Source organism: Camelina sativa, chromosome 9, assembly GCF_030686135.1.
Source record: "Camelina sativa cultivar CO46 ecotype springtype chromosome 9, ASM3068613v1".
In the NCBI taxonomy this organism is placed as follows: Eukaryota; Viridiplantae; Streptophyta; class Magnoliopsida; order Brassicales; family Brassicaceae; genus Camelina; species Camelina sativa.
The window spans coordinates 7,963,317-7,983,073 of NC_141888.1; the positions used below are offsets into that span (position 1 = coordinate 7,963,317).

The window sequence follows — 19,757 nt, forward strand, 5'->3', positions numbered from 1 at the left end:
ACCTGACGACAACAGAGAGCCAAGCCAACCACAAGCAACTTTCACAAATAACACTTCACAATTAATATTATTGTGACGACGATGCAACCCTGATCGACTCCACTGTTCGTCAAATCGACTCCACTGTTCGAAACAGAGCTTCGAGTTTCCGTGATAGCAACCCTAATCTCTCTTTATCTCTACTCCATCTCTGGTTTTCTGGAACACTCTCTGTGACGACGATGAAGTAAAAAACCCTAATCTCAGATGCGATCTCTTCATCTCGCTTTCTCTTTCAATGACGTTTCGAATGCTTTTACTGAGGATGGTATAGGCAGTTGAATGCCCAACCATAAATCTGGTTCTTATCTAACAATTGGTTCACTCTTAAGTATTGGTTCACTTCTGGTTCACTTCTGTTTCTCAAAATTTATGGGTTTGTATTTGGGCTTACGATTAGGCTTTTGGCCGTGTAAACTTTTATTTCCTTTTTAAGTTTTAATTGAATGCCTTTAACAAAAAAAAATTAATATTATTGAAAAGAAAAAATTCTTTCAAACCTTTACTAACACTTCTAAGTTAATTATTATAATAACAGAAACCAGTTTAAGGATGATTGAGACTAGGCATGGCTTTCGCGAGATCATCATAAAGAATAGGTTGGAGTACTGTTTTAGCCAGGATCGTGGACTTATGTGTTGACAAGACTTTTTGGAATTAGACAGACCTAGTTAATTGAATTTGGAGTATTTGTTGGATCTCACTTTCAAGAAAGGACTAAGATCAATTTCCTGACATGCAGCAGCTAATTGGTATCTTAAATCAATTTCCTGAAGAGCCATAGGAAAACTCGTGATAGTTGGCTCGCTTGCCCCTCCCACATTATATGGGTTCTAAGGACGTTTTATGACATGTTTTCTACAATTCTACTTAAGCTTGTGATTTTCACTTTTGAAGAGGTTAGACCATGCCTCGGTCAACTCTTATGAAGTGATGATCATATTATTGTGTGATGCAGCGTGCTGTTTATCTTTCCTTTTTGTTTTCTTAATTAGTTAGGCTTTGGTTTTACGGTTCTTTTTAGTTGGGCTTTACGTTTCGTTTTATCTTCAAGCTTTAGTCGGTTAAACTTAGGAGGGAGAAGACACCGGAGATTTGCAAGAAGACCATAACGAAGGCGATACGGGACTGATGTTGGTGGCTCGTGTTTGCTTAGCACCTGTTGTTTGTGACGAACCTTGGCTACGTACAAATATTTTTCAGTCAACTTGTACGATAAAAGGAAAATTCTGCAAGTTCGTAATTGATTCGGGTAACAGTCAAAATGTGGTGTCCGAAGAGGCAGTTAGGAAGCTCGGTTTATAGAGAGAGGCACACCGTTACCTTATAAGCTCACATGGCTTAACAAGGGGACAGACATTCGCATCTCTCACCGCGCCTTGGTTTCGTTATCCATTGGTAAGTTCTACAAGGACAAATTATTTTGTGATGTTGTTCCTATGGATGTCGGACATGTGATTTTGGGTCGACCTTGGCAGTATGATAGAGACGTGTTACACAATGGCAAGACTACCGTGTATAGTTTTGTCTTTGATAATAAACGCATTGTTTTGTTGCCTAACCCGGAACCTTCGTTGTTACCGTCACGTACGATCGGAAAAAAGGGTGTAGGTAAGGAGGTAGTGGTTTCTCAAGGGGATAAGGTCCTGTTTTGCTCCGCAACTGCATTTGAAGAAGAATTTCAGGACACGGGTTTTGCGGTTGTTCTACTCTCGTCGAGCAGTTCTCCGAGCATTGTCTCACCGTTAGCACCATGGGTTGAAGAGTTGTTGCAGGAATTTTCGGATGTCTTTCCGTCTGAACTTCCTAAGGGGCTCCCTCCCCTCCGAGATATTCAACACCATATCGACTTTTCCCCTCGAGCAACTCTTCCTAACAGACCTCATTACCGAATGAGTCCCCAAGAGCATGAGGAGCTACGGCGACAGGTTGAGGATCTAGTTGCTAAAGGACATGTACGTGAGAGCTTAAGTCTGTGCGCGGTTCCTGCACTTCTTATTCCGAAGAAAGACGGCTCATGGCGAATGTGTGTGGACAGCCGTGCTATCAACAAGATAACCATCCGTTATCGTTTTCCTATTCCACGACTAGATGATCTGCTTGATCAAATTGGGACTGCTACAATTTTTTCAAAGTTGGATTTAAAAAGTTGATACCATCAAATTCGTATTCGTCCTGGAGATGAGTGGAAAACGGCTTTTAAAATGCGGGAAGGGTTATTTGAATGGTTTGTAATGCCTTTTGGCCTCTCTAATGCACCAAGTACTTTTATGAGGATCATAAATCAGGCATTAAGGCCTTTTATTGGTAAGTTTGTGGTTGTATATTTTGACGACATATTAATTTATAGTTTGTCTGTTACGGCCCATCAAGATCATTTGCGTCAAGTTCTGCTGATACTTCGCCACGAAACTTTTTTTGTGGCACGACAAAAGCGTGAGTTGGGAGTTGAAAGTGTGTTGTTCCTTGGTTATGTGGTTTCATTGCATGGTCTGTCTATGGACATGAGCAAGGTCGAAGCCATTAAGTCTTGGCCTGTGCCTAAGACTGTTACGAAGGTGCGTAGTTTCCATGGCTTGGCATAGCTGTTTTGTTCCCCATTGTTGTTCTATAATGGCTCCGTTGACGGATTGTATGTGGGAAGGTAAGTTTGTTTGGTCAGTTGCCGCTTAAGACTTCTTTGATCTGGTGAAGCAGAAGTTAACAACAGCCCCGATTTGGGTCCTTCCAGACTTTGAACTACCATTCGAACTCCACTGTGATGCCTTTAAACTTGGCATTGGTGCAATGCTTAGCCAGCAGAACCGGCCAGTGGCTTATTTTAGTGAGAAGTTGTCAGGAGCACGGGTTCGCTATAGCACTTACGATGTTGAATTCTATGCTGTTGGCGTCATTACCTAGTGCATCGTGAGTTTGTTCTGTTTACGGACCATGACGCTCTTAAACACCTTGAGAGTCAAGTCAAGGTCTCTGCTCGTCATGCTTCATGGATTGCTTATTTACAGCAGTTTACATTCTCTATACGTCATAAAGCAGGCAAATTGAATCGGGTAGCGGATGCTTTGAGTCGCATGCTCACTCTGTTAACGACAATGCATGTTGATGTTCCGGGTTTTGCTTCGTATTCAGACCTATACGCGACTAATCCTTTCTTTAGTTCCATTTTGGCAGAGGTCACTAACGTTTCACGTACAGATTATTCTCTCACGGATGGGTTCCTTTTTCGCGGGGTTCAGCTTTGTGTTCCAGATTGCAGTTTGAGACTCAAGATGATTGAAGAATTACACTCGGAGGGCCATGTGGGTCGTGATCGAACACTCCAATTGGTTTCAGCATCATATTATTGGCCTTCGTTGCGACGGGATGTGGAGAGATTTGTGGAACGTTGTCGCGCTTGTCAATTGGCAAAGGGTACCGCTTCCAATGCAGGTTTATATCTTCCTCTTCCTATTCCTACTCAACCCTGGACAGATGTGAGTATGGATTTTATCCTTGGTTTGCCACGAACACAGAGGGGCAATGATTCAATCTTTGTGGTTGTTGATCGTTTCTCAAAGATGGCTCATTTTGTGCCGTGTAAGAAGACGACGGATGCTGTGCACGTTGCTCAACTTTTTTTCCAGGAGGTTTATCGCCTGCATGGGCTGCCTACTTCTATTGTCTCTGATAGGGATACAAGGTTCTTAAGCCATTTTTGGATGTCGCTCTGGAAGATGTTACACACGAGTCTAGACATGAGTACCGCTTATCATCCTCACACTGATGGGCAAACGGAGGTTACCAGTCGCGCTTTGGGTAATATGTTGCGGAGTCTCGTCGCTGATAATCTTCAGACGTGGGAATCATGTTTGTGTCAAGCGGAATTTGCACATAACCATGCCACTAACCGCATTTCTGGTTACAGTCCTTTTGAGGTTGTGTATAGTTTGTTACCGCGGGGTCCTTTGGAGTTGACGGCAGTTCCAGACCTGCGTCGCATTCATGGCCGTGCTGTGGATTTGTCGAAGATTTGAAGGAGACGCATCAACATGCTCGTGATCAGCTTCAACTTTCTGCTCAGCGTTATAAAGACAAGGCGGATTCTAAACGGCGAGAGCTAGTTTTTCAACTGGGCGACAAGGTTTGGGTGGTTCTGACTCGAGACCGGATGCCTGTTCATGAATACAACAAGCTTTGTTCATGGAAGATTGGTCCTGTTGAAGTTTTAGAGCGTATCAACGACAACGCTTATCGCTTACTCCTGCCGTCGCACATGAAGACTTCAAACGTCTTCAATGTCAAGTTTTTGTCTAAGTTTCGTGGTGACAACGATGATCCAGATTCAGAGACGAATCTTTTCAAACCCGGAGGGACCTGATGTAGCGTGCTGTTTATCTTTCCTTTTTGTTTTCTTAATTAGTTGGGCTTTGGTTTTACGTTTCTTTTTACTTGGGCTTTACGTTTCGTTTTCTCTTCAAGCTTTAGTCGGTTAAAGCTTAGGGTTTCTTGTTCTTGTTTAAATAGCCTCTCAACCTTGTGAGAAGGATAACTTTTATTGGATAATAATCAGAGCTTTAAGCTCTTTCTTGTTCATCGGCTATTCTATAGAATCAACGATCTACAAGCTTTTCGTCTTTTGTTCGGTATTCTTTGAATCAACGAACTAAACGACAACCCCTTTTGTTTGGCTATTCGTTGGAATCAACAAATACAAGGTTTATCAACGGTTACGCTGCGCCATTGTGGATGGGTTACTATTATACCTCTGTATACCTTTGCATTTCTTTGTTGAGATTTCTTCTTCCCTAGTTCGGATACTTTGGCTAACGGTTAACTAATCGGTATACTCTGTTGAGTATACTTTTGCGAGAACAACGACTCATTTTTTATTTGGTAATAATACTACGAACTAAAGCTATTTAGACTTATCATTTTGCAACTTTATGAAATTTTGTAATCTTAAGATAAGATTGATGAAGATATGAGAAAGACACAATCCGCAAAAACAAATTCAAAAACATAATGCCATAATGCATCATATATATATATAAATTAATGTTTAATAAAGTTTTATATTCATATATTGTTATAACTAAATTAATACTTTAAATAATATAAAACCTCTACAGCAAAATTTTCACAAATCAATAATGTTGACACACAATGAATCATATTGTTACAACAAACTCACCACACAAATCTACATTTATTTCTAAAATACGCTTGTATATATACGGTTTACAATTTACATACACGGTGGGAAACCATATATATAGATGTGCAGATTTTTAATACGGTAAAGTGTCGTACTACAGTAAAACCTCTATAAATTAATACTCTATAAATTAAGAAACACTATAATTTAATAAATTTTATCAATCACAAGTCGGGTTAGTGTAAAAAATAACAAAATCCGATAAGATAATAAGATAATATTTTTTTTGAAATTGCTATGTAATATGGTCCCAATAATATCATAAATTAATAATCATGTAAATTTACAAATATATATATATATATATATATATAATGTATGTTTTCCCTAAAGCTCATATCTATAAAACAATTGTTATGTTGTATTTTCAAAATATAATAATATAAAATATTCTGTAACATGTCATAAAAATAGCTAAGTTTTTTAAAATTTTTTAATTTCTAGATATTCATCATTTACATTTTGATAGTTTGATTGACTATTAAAATACAACAATTGATATTATTATTCATAAACTTGAATTTATGTATGTCATGTGTATAAGTGAATTTGTCTATTGTATTTGTAATTTATTGTTAATAATGTTTTCTATATTACAAGTTCAATTCCAATACCGTAAAATTTACAAAATCCAAAAGTATAATTTTATTTTTCTAAAATTATCTCAATTCATAATTCTAAAAATTTAAACTATTAAAAAGATATCTATAAATTAATAATTATTAATTTACACTATAAAATAATAATTATTAATTTATAGATAAATTAATATCACTATAAATTAATAAAATGTCTTGGTCTCAAGATTATTAATTTATAGAGGTTTTCCTGAATATTTTATATACAACAATTTCTTTAAGGTTCAAAAAAAAAAAGGAACTGTCGTTTTTGTTAGTGGTTTGAAACGAAAACAATAAAAATATTGCAACACGTCTAATGCAAATTTAAACCAACTTCACGTGAAAAAAAAAAAAAAAAAAAAAAAAAAAATTGAAAAGTAGGTGACTAGGGAAGCTTGTGACCAGGGTGTACCCAACAAAACTTGTAAATGATTCCTCAGTACCATAACTCTATATTCAACATCGAACGCTTTATTACTTGCTCCAGAATTGTGGTCAGAACTCAGAATCATTTTAGTCCCCACACCTAGCTTCAAACCCATAGAATCTTCATGATTTAAGCAAATAAATCAAAATCTTTGAATACTTTTTAGTCAGATTCGTACTCAAGAACATGAAAAAAAATATATACATATGAACGCAAAATTAAATATATATTATTTTATCAAAATAACAATTAAAATTTCGTAGCATTTTTTTTTATAGAAACTCGATAAATAGAGAGTGAGTGGTTAAAGAGAGATAAGACCCACAAACAGAGCAAAACTAGACAAAGTCTTATGAGAAACAGAAGAAAGCAAAGAGATTTTCGTGGGTCGAACTCAGAAGCAAAAACAAAGATGTCTGAGACCGGATCGAGTTGGGGATTCACAGGCTCGACTATGACGAGTCTTATGTTCTTATGGGCGATGTACAAACAAATCTTTCCTTACCATCTCCAAATCCACGTCGAGAGATACGTTTACAAGTTGATGGGATGGGTTTCGAGCTATGTTCATATCAAGTTCAACGAGTATTCTGGAGAAGGTCTCGAGAAAAGTAAAGCTTACGACTCCATACGCAACTACTTGTCCACGAAATCAACAGCTCTCGCAAAGAGACTAAAGGCCAACGAATCTAAAAGCAGCAAGTCTTTGGTGTTGAGCTTGGACGATCACGAGACAGTTGAAGATGTGTTTGAAGGTGTGAAGGTGAAGTGGTCTTCAAGCGTGACAGAGAACGGGAACAAGTCTAGTATGAACCGTGATAAGGGTTCTGTGGAGAGAAGGTACATGACTTTGAGTTTCCATAGTCGTCACAGAGAGATGATCACAAAGACTTATCTTGATCATGTTTTGAGAGAAGGGGAAGAGATTGGGCTGAAGAAGAGAGAGAGGAAGCTTTACACTAACAACTCGATAAATGATTGGTGTTCTTGGAGATCAGGAAGTAACTGGAGCAACGTTTCTTTTGATCATCCTGCAACGTTCGAGACTTTGGCTATGGATCCTGAGAAGAAAGAAGAGATTAAGAAGGATTTGATCAAGTTTAGTAACGGTAAAGATTATTACAGGAAGGTTGGGAAGCCGTGGAAGAGAGGTTATCTCTTGTTTGGACCTCCCGGGACAGGGAAATCAACAATGATATCGGCAATGGCTAACTTCTTGGGGTATGATGTGTATGATCTTGAGTTAACGACAGTGACAGATAACTCAGAGTTGAAGAAGCTAATGTTGGAAACAAAAGGGAAGTCTATTGTTGTGATTGAAGATATTGATTGCTCTCTTGATCTTACGGGACAGAGAAGGAAGAAGAACTTGGAAGACGAGGAAGAAGAGGATATAGAGGAGAAGATCAAGGAAGCTGAGAAGAAGAAGCAGAGCAAAGTTACTTTGTCAGGGCTACTAAACGCCATTGATGGGTTATGGTCAGCTTGTAGTGGAGAGAAGATCATAGTGTTCACAACGAACTTTGTGGATAAGCTTGATCCGGCATTGATACGTAGAGGAAGAATGGATAATCATATTGAGATGTCTTATTGTAGGTTTGAAGCGTTTAAGGTTTTGGCTAAGAACTACTTGGAGATTGAGTCACATGACTTGTATGGAGATGTCAAGAGATTGTTGGAGGAAGTGGACATGTCTCCCGCCGATGTTGCTGAGAACTTGATGCCAAAATCTGATGAAGAAGATGCAGAGATTTGTCTTAAGCGTTTGGTTAAATCTTTGGAGGAAGTGAAAGAGAAAGCTAAGAACCTTGCTGAAGAAGACGAGAAGGAAGCTAGGAAGAAGATGAAGAAGAAAGCAGAGGAAGAAGAGAAGAAGACATTGAAACCATAATCAGGATGAAGCTGAACTAAAACGGTGGCTGATTGATTCATTTGCTTGATGTTTTTAGTTTATTTGGTAATTGAGTATTTTAAGTTTAATCTTAGAATATGTTTTTAAATGTTTTTTTCTTAATAATGTCTCTAATTTCCCCTAACAGCAAATAGCTGCAATGTTAAAGAAGTGTTGAACGTTCGAATACTTCAAAATCTTTCTTTGGTTTCTGTATTGTTTCAATGTTCATATCTCCGGTGAATCAGACTTTTTAGGTCCGACGAGTTACCCCATACTACTAGAGTAGTAGTAGTCGTCTTGCGATATATTTGATATTTTGTTGTCGTGATAATGTAAAAGAATGATGATACCAATTAGTAAAACCAATGTTGATTGGTCTTTGGTTATATGACCTCAAATAGAATCAACAAAAGATTCTCTGTGACGAATCTGAAGATATGAAAAGATGTATAGCTTGTTCCCCAAGGAACCATCTCTCTCTTCAGTCCTATCATAAAGTACTGCATGGTCTGACAACAAAGTACCCTTTTGCTGCTGTATAATTTATTTCCACTCTCCAGCTTCTGTTAACCAATCACGAGTAGCTGCTTAGACATTATCTACATTAAACAACAAATTTGTGAGATTTTTTAAAGTTTTACTTATGAACAAATTTGTTGTGATTTTTAAAAGTTTTACTTGTGAACAAATTTGTTGTGATTTTGACTTGGTTATATAGGAATATTTCTGTGATGGATATATAATAATTTGATAAAAGAAAAAGCAAAAAAAAAGATTATTTGAAAATCTTGGTATGACGTAGTGGTACATCTCAATTATTAAAGCAAATATTACAAAAATATTTTTGAATAATTTTTCAGTCAATTTCGTACCCAAAACAAGTTGGAAAAAGACATGAAATTGAAATGTACATAAAGATAAAATTTAGAAAACATGGTAAACAAGGAAAATAATAAATAATTAAATTTGGCTATGTAAAAAAATTTATATGAATCTACCTACTTCGGCGAAACGACAATGGCGTTTTGGAAGAAAAAAGAAATAAGTTTATGAACAATACAAGGATAGGAGTTAGGTGTGTAAATCAAAGACTTAACCAAACACTAAAAAAAACTCTTCCATTAAATAAAAAGGAATAAAAACATAAAAAATAATAGTAATAAATAAAAACATAACAAAATATCATAAATTAATAATATCAACTTCTAGTCTTATAAAAAGAAGTCTAGAAGATTTCCATTAAATAAAAAGGAAAACTGTAGAGTAATTAAGCAAAAAAATCCTTTGTAACAATTGATAAATCATCAATTACCCTAAAAATGTCAAAATGGTTTGACCAAAAAGAAACCTTTTTAGTAGGAAGATATTATATATGTACTATTTTCTTATCAAGAATATGTAAAAATACAAAATAAATAAAGAGCCATGAATTAGAAAGCGACTAAAAAAAACTCTTCCACCTTCTTCATTGTGTTACATAAGGGAGAGAACGAGAGACACACAACAAATACACAACACAATCAAGAGATTATGAGCAAAACCAAAAAGAGAGAAGATCAAACCCTTCAAACCCAGAAAACCAGGAAACCAATCATCGAAATCTTGATGGGATCGATCGTGAAGCCGATGTTTGGAAATAACCTAACAACGATTGGATCAAACATAGCTGGTCTCTTCTTCGTCTGGTCAACTCTCAAGCGATACTTCCCTCGACAGATCCAGCAGCTTCTCTTGAATGCAATCCAACGAGTACCCATTCTCAAGAAACTCTCAGACAAGATCCTCGGCTTCTTATCGCCTTATGCTCACATCAGTTTCAGAGAAATCGAAGAGTGTAGATTCAACTTTGCATACGCAGCTGTCAAGACCTATCTTGGTGCAAAAGTTAACTCTGGAGTGAAGAAACTCAAAGGGAACCAGCTGAAGGAGAACACGTCTTTGGATTTGAAAAGGGACGATGTTAAGATCGAAGAGGAGTATGAAGGTGTGACGATGTGTTGGGAGATTTTGAAGTGTGCTAAAGGGAAGAAGATATGTAAGCTTACGTTTCATAGAAGTAATTGGGATGTTGTCACTGGTTCTTACTTGAGCTACGTTATGGAAGAAGGGAGGTCCATTCAGGCTAGGAAGAAGAAGGTGAAGGTGTATATGAATAATCCAAGTTTACATTGGAAGCTTCATACGAAAGGTCTATGGACTAGTGTTGAGTTCGAGCATCCTGCAACTTTTGATACATTGGCGATGGATATTGAGAAGAGGGATGAGATTTTGAGTGATCTTTTGGCTTTTAGAGATGGCAAAGAGTATTACGATAGGATCGGGAAAGCATGGAAGAGGGGTTACTTGTTGTTTGGACCTCCAGGGACAGGTAAGTCTACGATGATTGCGGCTATGGCCAATCTGATGAAGTATAATATCTATGATCTTGAGTTGACTTCGATAGAGAATAACTGGGAGTTGAAGAAGCTGTTGATATCAACGACTAGTAAGTCCATCATTGTGATTGAGGATATAGACTGTTCCTTGGATCTCACTGGAGAAAGGAACGGTAAAGACGTGAAAGGCGATAAAGAAGTGAAGAAGAAGAAAGCACTTACACTCTCAGGCTTATTGAACTTCATAGATGGGATTTGGTCAGCTTGTGGGCAAGAGAGGATCATTGTGTTTACAACGAACCACTTGGACAAACTTGACCGAGCTTTGATTAGAAGAGGTCGTATGGATATGCATATTGAGCTATCTTATTGCACATTCGGTGCTTTCAAGATTCTTGCCAAGAACTATCTGAATCTTGATTCACATCCCTTGTTTGGAAAGATCGAGTCTTTGCTTAAAGAAACGAAGATAACACCGGCTGATGTTGCAGAGAATCTGATGGTGCAAGATCTTCAAACTGAAGTTGATGGTTCACTCAATGGTTTGATCAGAGCTTTGGGGATAATCAAGTGGAGCCAAAATTTTAAGGCCGATGGACAACACAGCAAGGAGATTACCCAAATTTAAAACCAATGGTCCAATGATCTTCTCTTAGTTTGATAATGTACCTTCATTAGCTGCTTTGAGTTCAAATCTAGCTTGTAAGATCAAACTTGTTGAATTAAATAGGTACCTTAATATTAATGTAAAAGTTTACATCTTATACTTTTTTTTATGGCAACCATTACCATACCAGCTTGCGTTACATTGTGTTGGTACTCTAATTAATGGTCTTAAACCTTGCAGCTAGCGTTTGAAAAAAATATTTGAAAACCTTATAAACTCTGAGTTGAGAACGGTTCTTTACGGTTTATATAGTTGATAAACTCACTCTATCTCATACTTGATTTCAACACTCGCTTGGAAAGACTTTGAAAAGAGACTTGAAACACAGAGAAAATTGCTGAAAAAATGTTAAGTGGGATGGGCTTGGGCTGGCGGGTTCTCTATCGAAGTCAACTCAAGATCATAGATATTATACTTCTTTAAACCCTCTCCGTCCGCAAGAGTCTTTTGTAGACTCAAAACGTCTCATTTGTGAACAAGTCAAAGACAACTCCACAATTAGATTCGTCCAAAATCAAGCTTGATACGAAATTAAGAATTCGTTTTTTCAAGTATTCAAAGACAGTCAAAGCCACGAGCAATTACCAACAAGGAGATTGACCATATTAAAGTATTTAACCATTAAGAGGGGGGTATTAAACTAGATATTCTTAGGATTTTGTAGGATTTTAAAATTTTAGAATTCTGAAAGATTTTAGGAGATTTGATTGTGTTTTGGAGTTATTCTATTAAAAAAAAAGGGAAAAAAAGTGATTTTATGAGATTCTATTAGATTCTATGAGATTTTAGTAAACTTTGAATGATTTTAAAAATCTTTTATAACACCAAAAAAAGAAAACTCTATAACGTAGAATTTGCCCCAAGTACGTTATTTCTATTGGTGGTTTGTTGGCCACGTGATTGATTTCCCATGGAGGAATTTTTTTGGCTTGAGCCGTGTGAACCCTGAGGGAATCCTGGTGGGTGAAAATTTCTTCTGATCGACAGAAGTAACTTACCCTGCAACTTATGCTAAATCACACTAGTCTTATGCTAATTGCTAAACACCGGAACAATGTTGCTAAATCACACTAAGAACACTCAAACCACATCAAATTCTGCACATATTCGAAACTAAAATGTGGTTATAGACAGAAGTATAATCTGAAAAAAATGCAGAAGTATAACCAAAAGAAAATCCAGAATAAGCATGATTGTTAAAAGGTTAAAGTTAGTTTTCGTAACTTGTTCCTATGCTTGCATAATCTGAAAAAATGTGGGAAAGCTTACATGTCACCTCTTGGTTTCACCGGAACACTGTTCCTAGAAATAAAAGATCTCCATGAGCTACTCGTTCCCTGAATTGCATCCGCTGCTTTATGACTTCACAAGGAACATATACGAACGAACCAAGTGTATCACCTGAAACACAGAAAGAGGCAGAAGAATACAAAGGAATCAGAAGCTTTATACTTTCATTTTCAATCTTTTTGGGAATCCCCGCATGAAGGGTATGAAAAACATACAGCCACAATTTATCATGATGATATCACAACAAGGCCAGTCAATGACGTCTCATGATAGAGTAATAAAAATTGCAGTTCTACATATTGTCAAGTAAGCAATCAGCAATTCTTACAACCTTAATCTTGTGTGGTTTGGTGAAAACCTGGATATTATCTATTAAAGACCCACACCATATCCGTAAGGTAGAATCATCACTTGTCTGATATATGAATTTCCAGCCAGGTGGTATCAAGTTTCATTTCTGCTGCATGCTTGGCATTCTAAGTCAATTTGCAATTGAGTGGACATATGTTTCCCTCCTATCTTTACAGTTATTTCAATGATAAGATGACTGTGAGAGAGACAGTTAGATAACATACCAACAGCTCCTGCTATAAAATGCGCCCAGTGCCCTGCTAAGCTGAAAGAAGTAGAAGTTACCTTGATGATTCAGAGGATTGTACAGAGGATCTAGAGAGATAGAGGATTCGGAGGTTACTATTAGCCATTGGATTCAATGATTCTTCCCGATCCTCTATACTATTGGCCATTGGATTCGATCGATTGCAGGAGGTGAAGTTACGGTTTTGAGAGAGAAAGAGACGATGCTTCAGGTTCGTCGGTTGGGTTGTGTTATCTTGTTTTTTTTTTCTTTTAAGAAATTCTCAGAAATTCCACCTCGTAACATAGGATTTTGGTATTCATATTTTTCAACTAAAAACCAAACAAAAGTCTTGTAAAATCATTCAAAGTAGTATTTTTTAAAAATGTTGTGATATTTTGAATAACAGTAGATTTCAAATAAGTTTTGTAAATCATTGATTGAATAACAAGAGATTGTAAATTATTTTAAATGATTTTACATAGATTCCAAGTTGAATAACATAGAATTTTAGAAGATTATTGAAAATCATTAATTGAATAACAAGTGATTTTAAGAATACTCTAAAATCTTTTAAAATACAAGTTTAATACCCCCTCTAAGATTCTAGTACTTTATATAGTTTGATGCTACTGTAATAGTAGCTATTTTGAATTAAATAGGTACCTTCGTGTTAATATAAAAGTTCACATCTTAATCTTGGTGTTTAATACTGATTATCTTTGAGATTAGTAGAACATAGAACCCTAATCTTATTCCCATAAGGACATAATTTGATTTGTCAATTTACTTTTGCAATGCTAATTTGCTAGTAATATTTTCGTAAATCTAAATAAAAAATTGCAAGGTATATGTACAACTATATGGTTATTTCAGTCTGGTTATGATTTTACTTTGCATATAATTAGGATGTTGATTAGACTTGTTTTTCTTTGCCCATATTTCAGTTAAATGAACTTTTGGTTATTGATCATCCTTTGCAAAATATATATATCGTCTACAACACTTGGTTTAGTTGATAAAGTTTAAGCGAATTTTCAATTTTATTTTTTAACATCGTTTACAATATTTTTTGCAAAAAAAAATAATTAGAAATAGGGTTTTTACCTAATATCAACACTCATGAAGATCCAACTCTAATATGGTGATGACCTAAACCGATATTCCCAAAATAAACACGGATATAAAATTTGTATTTTCTCTTTATTAGACAATGAATTTTGAATTTTCTTCTTACTCCCTCCGTTTCACAAAGAGTGTCATTCTGGAGAAAATTTGTTGTTTCACAAAGAATGTTATTTTACATTTCCAATGAGTGTTTTAATGCTAAATTTTCTTTTTTACCCCTAAACCTAAAGCTATTTTCATTGAATTTAGATTATTAATCACTTATTAAATAGGGGCAAATATGTATAATTCAAACTTTTCTTAATTTATGTGAAATGTGTCAGAATGACACTCTTTGTGAAAAACAGAGGGAATATATTTTATTGTGTTAGTTTTTTTAGTTATATGAATATTTTGCTCATTTAATTCAAGCAAATGCATTATACAGAAATTGTATTTTTTTTGTAATTTGATTTATTTTAATAATTCAAGTATAACCTAAGTTTTTGAACTAAACCTGGGTTTTAGGAATTAAACATGGGGTTTATGATATAAAATCGTCAAAATTAGTACAAGTTATTATTAGTCATTAACAATAATTTCTTCCAAAAAAAACCATATACATGTATCATTGATCGATAATAATTCATGACATTATTTTTGTAGTTAAATGTTGACTTATTAGCTGTTTGCATCTATATATCTTTTTAGAAAAATCAAAATTTAGACTTTTAGTTACTAATTCTAATTTATCAAACTTAATGAATTAAATAGGTACTTTAATCTACTATATAATCACCTTTTTATTTGCTAATATAACATTATATTTGTAAGATACATAATAAACTCTTACCATTTTAATAAATATCACAACTTAAAATTAATATTTGCAATATTATAAATATCCATACATTATTTCCTCACAAATTTCTAAAAAAATCATTTTCTTCTACCTAATCATCTAAACAAATCTTTTAGGTTTTCCACAATATTAACAAATTTAACAAGGTAAAAAGTATACAAAATAAGATAAAAAAATCTAGATATATTCACTAAATTAACAAGGTAATAATCAGTTATATCAGAGGAAAAATTCTAGTAAACTTTTTCTCTCAGACACGGTTATCAAGAAGCTTTTCACAACCAAGCTTCCCGGCGCCGGAGAGGCCATTGGCCACCGGCGTCGGGACCAAATCGATCACCCTCTTGCGCAGCTCTTTTCTATCTCTCTTAGTGTAGCTTTTTCAATCTCTTTTCCCCATTTTGTTCTCTTTTTATTCCCAAATCCTAATAAAACCTATCTCGATTCTCACCAACAAAAACCGTATTTGTCCGCCGATCTGCCACTCACTGGAGAGAATCTCTTCACAAATTTCGGACGTCACGCTACTATCGGGCAGCCGCCTCATCTTTGATTCAACTTGGCAATCGGTTGAAAAGTTAGGATTTTCCCCAGTGGACTTAACTATAAATGGCGATTCCTACCACGGTTACCGCGCGATGCCGCCGTTCTCTCACTCACCGGAGAAGTCTCCTTCACCGCAGATCTCTCTGCAGTTCTCGGCCGGCGACCTCTCTCGGCAACTATTGCGGCTCCTCTTTCTGAAGCTAGGGTTGTCCCTAGTGGACCTAGTATTCAAATTAGGCCCATTAAATCGAAAAAGCCCTGAGGCCAGCAAACCATACCAAATATGCATCAAGAATAACTCAAAGCCCAAATCCTCACCGTCTATGTGTTGCCATTGCTATGAGCTGTCCTGTTTCCCTATAACCGATGTTCGAAGACTCCGTTGGTGAAAGATAACACCAGCTCTGGTTTGGTTAATCATATATCCTGTTCAGAACCTGGCTTTAGATGTTTTTAGAGGCTTGCGGTTGGAGTACAAATCAATACGGTTCCTTAGTTTATGCTTCTCGATCTGTGCTAGCTTTAGTGATAAACTTGGTATTGAATTCTTTATGTTCATTAACGAGTATCACTTAAGCGGGCCACCTGATGATTCCAAGCATCCTTTTCGTATCATCCCTACCACTCGAATTTCAAACCAACTAAGCTTTAGTGCGACGCATCGTTATGATCCAATCCTTATGCTTTGGATGGTAAAGCAACCTTGTCCCGACTTTAAAACCATAGTCTCCCAGATCTTTGCTGCATTGTTACCGTGGGTACTCTCTCCGGTGGACTCCAAAGCATCGACTGCAATCTCAACGTCTCAGTGTCTATTGACCGTGACAAACCAGCCGTCCTTCGAACTCTTCGAGGGTGGCCTATCGACTTACCAAGATCTCACATGTGCTAATGAGCCTTCACGCCTTTTGCTCACAGCTCTCTTGGATCTACAGTTGATGTACTATCTTTTCAATCTTTTGGCATTGGGGAATGTCTTTATCTGTTTTGCTTTAAACTCTAGAACCTTTTGCTGCTTCGTTTTATTGTATCTGTGGTTACATTGAATGAATGAAAACTCTAGAACCTTTTGCTGCTTCGTTTTATTGTATCTGTGGTTACATTGAATGAATGAAAGCAATTATTTGACCAAAAAAAAAAAATCAGTTATACCAAATCCACATATATATACTTTCATGACATATAATAAAAGTATACAACATAAGATAAAAAAAATCTGGATATATCCACTAGATTAACAAAATAATAATCAGTTATACCAAATTGACATACATATATATACTTTCATGACATATAACCAAATAACAATACAGAATTTATAACAATATATATGCTATATTTATTTATTTTTATTTTTAAAATTCAATAAGAATATCAACATGTGCTCCGAGGTCCTATTCTAGTAGTAATGTAAAAGTTCACACGTTAGATTTTGTGTTTAATACGGATTATCCTAGAGATTAGCAGAAGAACATTAACATATCATCCTAATCTAATTCCCATAAGAACAAACTCAATATCATGCAACCATTTACCAAAATTCATAATAGGTTTAGTAGGTCGGGCCCGACCCAGCCCATATGCCTTACAAGTTTTGTTTCAGACATTTTCAATGATGAATCTGAGTACTCGTAAATTAGAGAGGAAACGTCCAATCAGGGACGGACCTAAACCAACTCATCAATTGTCTCAATCCGTGACTGTACAAATTGGACTTGAACGTGTAATTTATAAATTTATAATAGTCATCGTACGTTGGAAAAACAAACGTCTTCTTGAAAACTCATAAACACTCTGACACAAACCACGAGGACGCAACAAATTTGTTTTTATCAGATACATTTCGCTATCAGGACCAAGAAGGAATCTTAAGTTTCTAATGGATATCTTTAAAAAAATTTAAAGAAGAAAACTTCAAAACTTAGATTGATGCGTTACTAACTTCCAAATGCTTATTATGGATTTGTTTCTGCGTTATTGATGTATTGAATGCTCAATTTGATTACTAGTCGACGATAAACTTCAGAAAATTTAGATATTATCCAATCCTATTCTTGTTCTTTATTATGAAAGTTAGTTATCCAAATGCTTTTCAACCACGACAAAAGTTAATATATGTATTAAAAACAATGCAGTACACGTAAGATTCTTTTAGCAAAGGAGTGGGGTTGTCTATTCGTTTAAAAAAGATCCTTAATATTATTATAAAGTATTGATGGTAGAAAAAGCACAATTGAGTTTTAAAGCCGAGCAATTTCCTTGTCTTTTCGATTTTTTGTTTTGTTTTGTAATGCACTCTCTTAGGTAGCTTCCTTTCACATGTGCATGCGCATACGTACGACATAACAATTAATAATATCATCTTGATAGAGACTTGTCAAGTATACTTATTAACAATTTAATGTACCAGAACAACCATCCTCTTCACCAATAACTCAAAACCTTCCTAAAAGTTCAAGAACTCTCTTCCAAGGCTCTGAAACAGCTTCACAAGAAGGAAAAAAAAAAATGGCAACGATAAGTCAGTTATGGACAAACACAGGCTCTGGTCTAGCAACTCTCATGTTTGTATACACAATCTTCAAACAATTCTTCCCTCAGTTTGGAGACAACTTGGAACCGTTGTTTCATAGAATCTTCAGTCCCTTCTACCCTTACATCCAAATAACATTCCATGAGTACAGCGGAGAGCATTTCAAGAGAAGCGAGGCTTACTTAGGGATCCAGAGCTATCTCAGCAAAGACTCTTCTGCTCGAGCCAAGAAGCTTAAAGCCAGCACAACTAAAGGAAGCAAATCCCTTGTTCTGAGCATGGATGATAAGGAAGAGATCACTGACGATTTCGAGGGCGTTAGGGTTTGGTGGCAGTCGAAGAAAGAAGGAGCTAGTAGACAATCGTTCTCGTTTTACCCTGAAGCTGATGAGAAGAGGTTTTACATGTTGAGGTTCCATAGACGTGACCGAGAAGTAATCATAAAGAAGTATCTTGACCATGTTATGAGAGAAGGGAAGACGATAGAGCTTAAGAACAGAGAGAGGAAGCTTTATTCGAATACTCCAGGACAGAGCCACGGAAACAACACTAAGTGGAGTCATGTAACGTTTGAGCATCCAGCTACGTTTGATACTCTCGCTATGGAGGAGACGAAGAAGGAAGAGTTCAAGAGCGACTTGGTGAAGTTTAGTAAGAGTAAAGATTATTACAAGAAGATTGGCAAAGCGTGGAAGAGAGGGTATCTTTTGTTTGGACCACCTGGAACTGGGAAATCAACCATGATCGCAGCTATGGCTAATTTCTTGGAGTATGATGTTTACGATCTTGAATTGACAACGGTGAAGGATAATACACATCTGAGGAGGTTGTTGATTGAGACGTCCGCTAAATCGATTATTGTGATTGAAGATATCGACTGTTCGCTTAATCTCACGGGACAGAGGAAGAAGAAGGAGGAGGAAGAGGAAGATGGAGATGATAAGAACATGATTGAGAAGAAGATGATGAAAAATGAAGGTGAGAATAAAGAGAGCAAAGTTACTTTATCAGGGCTACTTAATTTCATTGATGGGTTATGGTCAGCTTGTGGTGGGGAGAGGATCATTGTGTTCACTACAAACTTTGTGGACAAGCTAGATCCGGCTTTGATTAGGAAAGGAAGAATGGATAAGCATATAGAGATGTCGTATTGCTGTTTCGAGGCGTTCAAGGTGTTGGCCAAGAACTATTTGGATGTTGAGGAGAGTGAGATGTTTGAAGAGATAAAGAGGTTGCTTGAGGTTGAAGAAATCAAGATGACACCAGCGGATGTTGGGGGGAACCTGTTGCCGAAATCAGAAAAGGAAGGAGCTGAGACTTGTTTGAAGCGATTGATTGAAGCGTTGAAGGAAGAAAAGGAGGAAGCGAAGAGGAAGGTCGAGGAAGAGGCGAAAAAGAGGAAGGAAGAAGAGGAAGAGAAGAAGAGGAAAAAGGAAAAGAAAGCAGAGATGGATGCAGAGAAAGAGAAGAAGAAAAAGATTGAAGAAAATGGTGAAGAAGAGTGTGGAGTTTGAAGGGAAAATGTTGGATTAATATATTATCTAGTTGAAAAGAATTGTAGTCTCGTCCATCTTATGAATGTTTTGTGTTTCATTTAGCTAATCAGAAGATTCAGACCATTGCTCA

The 19,757-nt window shown here is 36.2% G+C and overlaps 2 protein-coding genes, 1 long non-coding RNA gene and 1 pseudogene across 5 annotated transcripts; 3 read left to right on the forward strand and 1 right to left on the reverse strand.

The window, feature by feature from the left end:
* Positions 1-6,610: 6,610 nt before the first annotated feature.
* Positions 6,611-8,360, forward strand: LOC104710698 (AAA-ATPase At3g28510 pseudogene; annotated as a pseudogene). Its single transcript, XR_015565214.1, has one exon. The product of XR_015565214.1 is annotated as an AAA-ATPase At3g28510 pseudogene (transcript).
* Positions 8,361-9,595: 1,235 nt separating this feature from the next.
* Positions 9,596-11,317, forward strand: LOC104710699 (AAA-ATPase At3g28570, mitochondrial). Its single transcript, XM_010427334.3, has one exon. It carries the CDS (start codon positions 9,705-9,707, stop codon positions 11,175-11,177), a length of 1,473 nt encoding a protein of 490 aa, XP_010425636.2. The 5' UTR covers positions 9,596-9,704; the 3' UTR covers positions 11,178-11,317.
* A 644-nt stretch (positions 11,318-11,961) lies between these two features.
* On the reverse strand, positions 11,962-13,377 carry LOC104710700 (uncharacterized). 2 transcript variants are annotated; one of them, XR_015565217.1, is made up of 4 exons: positions 13,201-13,377; positions 12,838-13,122; positions 12,486-12,617; positions 11,962-12,313 (listed from the first exon to the last, which is right to left on the reverse strand). It is a non-coding gene; the product is annotated as an uncharacterized LOC104710700 (long non-coding RNA). The 2 variants fall into 2 exon arrangements; XR_015565216.1 differs by having other exon boundaries at positions 13,082-13,122; positions 13,201-13,368.
* A 4,577-nt stretch (positions 13,378-17,954) lies between these two features.
* On the forward strand, positions 17,955-19,757 carry LOC104710701 (AAA-ATPase At3g28580). Its single transcript, XM_010427335.3, has one exon. The coding sequence runs from the start codon at positions 18,107-18,109 to the stop codon at positions 19,643-19,645; it is 1,539 nt and encodes a 512-aa protein (XP_010425637.2). The 5' UTR covers positions 17,955-18,106; the 3' UTR covers positions 19,646-19,757.